This window comes from Vespula pensylvanica, chromosome 1 (assembly GCF_014466175.1).
Source record: "Vespula pensylvanica isolate Volc-1 chromosome 1, ASM1446617v1, whole genome shotgun sequence".
Taxonomy (NCBI): domain Eukaryota; kingdom Metazoa; phylum Arthropoda; class Insecta; order Hymenoptera; family Vespidae; genus Vespula; species Vespula pensylvanica.
Genome location: NC_057685.1, coordinates 2,895,846 through 2,902,849, shown reverse-complemented (window position 1 = coordinate 2,902,849; position 7,004 = coordinate 2,895,846). Strand labels below are relative to the sequence as shown.

At 31.5% G+C, this 7,004-nt stretch overlaps 1 protein-coding gene across 4 annotated transcripts in view; it reads left to right on the top strand.

Annotated features, from left to right (window-relative positions):
- The window catches only part of LOC122635761 (RNA-binding protein fusilli), a 30,270-nt gene that overhangs the window by 6,423 nt on the left and 16,843 nt on the right, over positions 1-7,004 (top strand). For all 4 annotated transcript variants that reach the window (XM_043826376.1, XM_043826404.1, XM_043826396.1 and 1 more), the window contains 2 exons: positions 4,213-4,407; positions 4,872-5,100. In XM_043826376.1, coding sequence (XP_043682311.1) covers positions 4,213-4,407; positions 4,872-5,100 — 424 coding nt within the window. The remainder of the gene's footprint in view (positions 1-4,212; positions 4,408-4,871; positions 5,101-7,004) is intronic.

Sequence of the window (7,004 nt, the reverse complement as noted above, 5' to 3'; positions counted from 1 at the left end):
CTCTCTCTCTCTCTCTCTCTCTCTCTCTCTCTCTCTCTCTCTCTATCTTTCTCGGTTTATTCTTTTTGTTCCTTCTCTTTCTCCTTCTTTTTTATTATTCTTCTTACTCGTTCGATAGACGAAGTGTTGTGTGTTACCTGTTGCGCTTCCGAACGTTGTACAAGTTCTGAACCTTGACCCTTGACCCTCCGGTTTGCTTCTCTCTGTCTCTTTTCTCTGTCTCTGTCTCTGTCTGTCTGTCTCTCTCTCTCTCTCTCTCTCTCTCCTTCTCTTTTCATTTTTTTTTCTTTTTTCTTCATTGCGTTACGCGCGACGAAATTTGCAATTTATAAGGACGAGAGCTTTAGCAGAGACTCGATTTAGTTTGGATCGATCAAACGTGTACGGATTTACTAGCAACTCTCTAAACTTATGGAAACTCTTACGGAACACAAACAAAGAGGCTGTTCTTAAAATCCTTGAGAAGAAGTATTTGTTTCTTTCGAATTTTGTTCCACGTAACGAGAATATACGATACCAATTTCTATTTATATTTATTTGGAATCGTATAATAGGGATTAGATATTATTGGAATGTTATATGAATATTATTGTGAATTTACATTGAAAAAAATGTTGAATGAATTAGCGAAAATTTATATAATATCTTACGTAATATCTGTTTATAATACAATTATTCTTAATACTATTAAGATATATGTTGGAAATGATATATATACGCGCGTGTCTCTATGCCTGTTATCTCTATATTTTTTTTGAAATAACAGATGAACAAATTCTATGGAGAGTAACGTAAATAGAATAGAGAAATATAAAATATGAAAATTTATTGACACGACTTTTTCTTTATCTAACTAAGATCTGTTTAAAATGAAATATTTGTTTGAGAAAGGTGACTATAATCGGCGATAAAATTTGTAGTAAGAATTCTCTCGTTTATTTATTTATTTAGTTAAATCAATTATCAAAGTAATGATAACAGAACAAAAGTTTTATTTTTGAATAAATAAATTTTCGAATATACGTGTCGATACAGAACATTTTCCATATTTTTATATTTTATTCATGATCTTTTTATTATAGATAAAAAAAGAAAAAAATAAATGTCGCGACGAAAAAATAAATGTTCGTATGGAAATGTAAAGAACGAGGAGTGGTTTTATGAAGAAAGAGAGGGAGAAAGAGAGATTGGAGGGGATTCGTTGGAGTACATGGTTCGTTCTTGCTTCTATAATGTATTCTAACATTTCTAATGCGATGCGAGAACGATCGCGATAAAGGAACGTATCGGTGACGAAAGTTCGAGCATGTAAGATGTACGTACTTACGTATGAGGTGGAAATGACGAGGCACTTTCAACGTACTCTATATATATATATAATAAACGACGAAATCTATATATATATATATATATATAAACGACGAAATTGAACGGAATATAAATATACGAATTTTTTCCCATATATATATATATATATGGTATATCGTCGTTTTACGATATTAATATAATATAATGAACACGATATTTATACTCACTCGTAAGAAAATGATAGAAAGCGTTTCGATCTTATCGTGATTGTTTTCGTCGGTACTTTCTTTCTAAAACAGGAAACACGAAAAATATTTTTTTTTTATCTACATAATCTCTTCTGCGAGAAATATGCGAAGAGAAAATTTTCTTATCTAATATTTAAGAAAATATTTGAACGCGGTTAGAGTAAATTCTGACCCTCATTCTGCGTCTATCATAGAAAAAGAAAAATATTCTAGACTATTTTGGTCGTTATTATTGTACAGAAATAATTATAATAAATGTAATACTAGAATATTTTTTGATAGAATACAATAATACAATTTAGTACTTAATGTATTATCTAGCATGCATACATACATATATATATATATGTTTATGTGTGTGCGTGTGTGTGTTAATTAAAAAATAATTATATATTAACATAATATATATTTCGTATTACAAAATATAATCGCACACGTACATATTTTAGATATAATTTTTTTTTTTTTTTTTTTTTTTTTTTTTATTAAACGAATCGCGATTGTTCGTTATAGATCTCGGTTAAAAAAAAAAAAACTGCAAAACACGTTACGTTAACGTTTGCAAGTAAAACATGAAATAACAAAGAAGATGATTGAAACGATTGTACCGAACTACCTTGATCCGTTAACCTCGCGTTAGTAAACCTGTCTATTAAGTTTCTTGTATGTACGCTAGTATATGTATATGAAGAATAATGAAGATGTTAGTATATCTTTGTCTCAACATTTTTTAACATGTATCATAAATATAAGTAGATAAATAAAGAAATAGACAATCAACAAATTATAGTACATAACTTTTTAAATATTGTACTCATATATACGATTTTGTTTAAATATTTCTTTCTTTTTTTTTTTTTTTTCTTAGAAATCTTTCAGAAAAGTTTTGATATTTTGACGATGGGATATATACAGTATAGTTCAAAAGTTTTCTGACTTTTTAAGTTAATTTCTCTTTTTTTTTCAAAACTACAAGTCCAGCTTGTAAAACTAATAATCTAATTATAATTGTAGAAAGTTTCGAAAAAGTATAATTGATTTTTAATATAATCTTTAAAATCATTTTGAACCACTCTGTATATATATATATATTTTTTTTTTTTTCTAAAGAAGTCTCAATGAAAATAAAAAAAAAAAGAAAAGGAAGAAAAAATAAGTGACGCCTTTCGTTCCACTTCCGTTGGCAAAGATATTATGTGTCTAGACTTTATACTTAATGAATAGATAAAACTTTTAATATGTTCTGCTAGCAAAAGACATTTTAAAATAGTCATTATCAAATCGTTATTTTATCTAAGATTGTATAATTTTATATATATATATATATATGCGTGTGTGTGTGCGTGCGAGTATACTTACACAAAGTATAGACGAATGTAGAATATATTTTGAATAGATATAACGAAGAAGACGAAGAAGAGGAAGAAGAAGAAGAAGAAGAAGAAGACAACGATCGTAATTAAGAAAGAAAATAATAGTGAAATAGCCGAAAGTGTTCGTTAAACTTGAATTATCAGAGAATGATCTTTATGAGTTGCAATTAGCGTCATAGAGTTAGTTACTAACGATGGAACGCTTAATTACTCTTGGTAATCGGTAGGTATATTTCCCACAACAGTTTGTGCCTAAATTATCGCGTGCGAATTTGTTCTCTCGCGTTGATTTATTTCTCCGGCAAAAGTCACGCATACATTTTTGAATACCTAATACAATTTTGATGGAGTTAATTGAATTAAAAAGGAAAAATAATAAAAAGAAAAAGAAAACTAAGAAGAGAATAATAAAATAAAACAAAACAAAAAAATACAATTCTATAATTATACGAAAGTTATTCGACCCTTTGTAAAAGAAAAATCGATTACCCGCATGACATACTTCTCGCAGGTGCAACGTTCACAAAATTGAGCATTTATTATTAGCATGTATGTGCACAAAGACATACACGCATATACACTAATAAACAGATAAAATGCGGGTCGATCAAAATAAAAATGATTTGAAAGAAAAAATTGTATAAGAAAACAACGGAAGTATCGTACCATTTGATTGGTATAAGAGTAAATACAATATGCCTCCTACAATTAACTCCTACGAGATGCAACCATATAAACACCGGAGATAGACATCTCGTTGGAGCGAGTTTTTAACTCACGCATACCGTTTCATTCGTGCATATCTTTCATTTCGCGAGCGTTAACAAGGAAAATAAAATATCATTCGAACGAGATAACTTTATTATTATTATCATTATTGTTATTATTATTATTATTATTATTATTATTATTGTTATCAAACAATATCAAAGGTTCTCCGCTTAAAGTGCATTCGTGATTTTTAAGAAAATCATCCGAAAGAAAGATTATTATTAACAGCTTCGAAATCACGTTGACCGATTATATTCGTTACGATAACATAATGATAACTTTGTTATCGTGCACGAAGATATTTACTTCTAAGATGATACAAGAGATAATGACATTATGTAAAATTAATTTATTAAGTATAAACTGGCATAAAGTAAAATTAAAATTAAGTTGGAACGGAAGAAATTCTAAGGGGGAAAAAAGAAATCAAAGAACGAACACGACATAAAACAAATAAAATAAAAAATGTAAAAAAAGCAAGTAACTTTCAAAAGGATAATTGATTGTTTTAGGTGTTGGGCAGACAGCAATACATAGTTCGTCCAATGGTAATGGACGATGGTTGTACACCGGGAAGCGGTAGTGACAATCCAGCAGTCGCCGGAAGTAGCGGAATCATTAGCGAGGCAGCGTTAGCACATGCTCCAGCCTTGACCGAACGTACCCTTCGAGAACTCGGAATTCCTTTGGAGCAAGCTATAGAACAGGTAAATTTTACTTTATTTACATGACGTTCTCACGTTAATCTAGCCCTTATTAATCATTCGTTAGAATATAGTCAGACGAAATCTAATAAGAGATAATACGTTATGATAAAAACACAATCCTATATGGTAATTCTAGTATATTCAATTATTATTATTCAAAAATATCTATTATATTATACACACGTCATCGTGTACCTATGTGTATAATGAAAATATTAACAAACAAATTATATTATTACTGCATCATATTAATTACGTTAAAGATAATGGTTTTAGAAAAGAAATTTTGATAAAGGTGATAAAGATCGATAGAAAAAGAATTTGAAAAGAATCCACTGTGATCCTAATTGACTAATAAGCTGGATGATTAAGGTCTGGATAATTAAAAAATGTTTGAACAATTAAAAGACTTTCAACTTTATTAAGAAACTATCGTTAATTTCGTTTGATCTTTTTGTTTCAAGTTCGAAGGATGGTGGTCATCGATGTCCTGTGTGACCGGTGGAGGTGATCCTCGATTCGTTGTTGACGGACAATCACCAATGAGACAATGTTTGCATCCTGAGGCTTGCAACAAGGATATCGAACTGCCAACGCATTACAATATTTTTCACGATCTTCGTAAAGAATTTGTTGGCTGTTACTCATCCCACGGTGAATTGGCAACACTTGGAATACAAGAGATGCTACAATGTATCCTTTAATCAAACATTTCTTATTAGTATCCGATTGGTACTACTTTCTAAATATTCTATTTATAAGACTAAACGATTGGATCATTAACGGTACTGAAAGTACTTACAGAAAGAAATGATGTTGTTGATCATAAAGTAGGAGTTTAGAAAGTAGGATTTTTAGTAAACATTTGAAATTGTAAGAGTAATCAGTGTTTAACACATCACGAGGATGAAAGTTTTTTTTCACGCAGGTGTATGTACTTTTATCGATGAAATATTTGCCAGCAGGTGGCGTTTAATAAGTGGCACTGAAGTGTAGGTCAGGTTGGAACAATTTAAATTATTCAATGGCTAGTTAAGTACACGTAAAGTCCATTGAGTCAAGGATAAAAAGCTTATTAGTTATTTGACTTAAGATAATAGACATTATCTTAGCAATAGAAAGAAAAAAACAACAGGATTGTTGAAAGAGAGAAGAGGGGAAACCAAGAAACGGGGATGACATTTTTAATAAACAGAAGGTGATTATATTCTAAACTGATAATCGATAGTCTTTGTGATTTGATAGGTGCGTCAAAAGAAAACGGTAAATGAATCGATGTCGGGAATATTAAAGTATGTAATTATTGAAGTGATTGCCGTTAGGCGGCGCGGAAGAGGTCGAAATAAGATTTTCGAGACGCACTGCCGTCAGGCGGCGCGACAGAAGTTGAATCTTGAAGAACGGAGTAAGCAAGTAAGCAAAGGAAGGCTGCCTAGCAGTCCGCAGTCGTAGAATGCCCGTATCGCGTAATCGTGGCCTTCTTTATTGCAATAAAACCGCGAGAGGGATTTTTATTTCGTGTCACCAATAATAACGTAAGCGAGGAATCACGACGGTGAACCTGTTCGGTTGTTACGATAAAAAAGAAATCCCATTTAAAGTGCTGTAATACGACCAGCACCAAACTAAGACCACCACCACTTGAGTCACCTTCATCGTCGAACCTTTACTCTTACATTAGTGTATCAATATAAAAGTGAAACAAAAGGTTCGCTTATCAGCGTGACTTTAATGCCTCCTCATCCGATATAAGTTTATACAGGTACGCTGACGTTTATTGTTTTTCAACTATAAAGCCGATAATAGTGTCTCGCATTATCCATCATCCCCGTAACATATAATATTTTTATTATTTTCTTATCGGAAGATTATTAATCTCTTTTAATACGAGTAATAAAGTCTTTGAAATGTCTTAAAAATTCACCTAGGACCTGGCGATTTCAAATCCATACATTGACCATTTCAATTTCGTCGCGAGGAAATCATTTCTAATTTAACAGGCCACCGAGAATATAGCAAATCTCTAAGGCCAAGGGTAACGAAGTAATACCGTTAGATCCGTTCTATTTATAATCCTTTTTTTTAGCAAAGAAATAATATTCAATTTAATAAAACGTACAAGTCAGAAATTTTCGAACGGTCAAGGATAATAAAATAATACCAACGGTAAGGTTCGCTCTAGATATCGTAACATTTCGTCGACTTCCATACGTCGCGTGAACGACAAAAAAAAAATACTTTAACACGAGCATTATTATCGGTACCGAGTCTGACCTTACCTTACCGTATTATTTTTTTTTCTTTCTTTCTTTCTTTCTTTTTTTTTTTTTTTTTTTTTATCATACCATTGAACGCATACTAGACGATAAAGAGCTAGTGATGCCGTGAAGTATGGTGTACTCTTACTTTGAAAAACGGGAATATTCTCACGTAATAAGAAAAAGAAAGAGAGAAAGAGAGAGAGGCATTCACTCAAGTTCCTCGAGTCTTAATCTCGAACCGTCCTCGACATAAACTCGAGCCGGCCACAATGGCTTACCGCCTTCTTTGCTTGCCTTCTCTCTCTCTCTCTCTCTCTTTCTCTCTCTCTCTCTCTC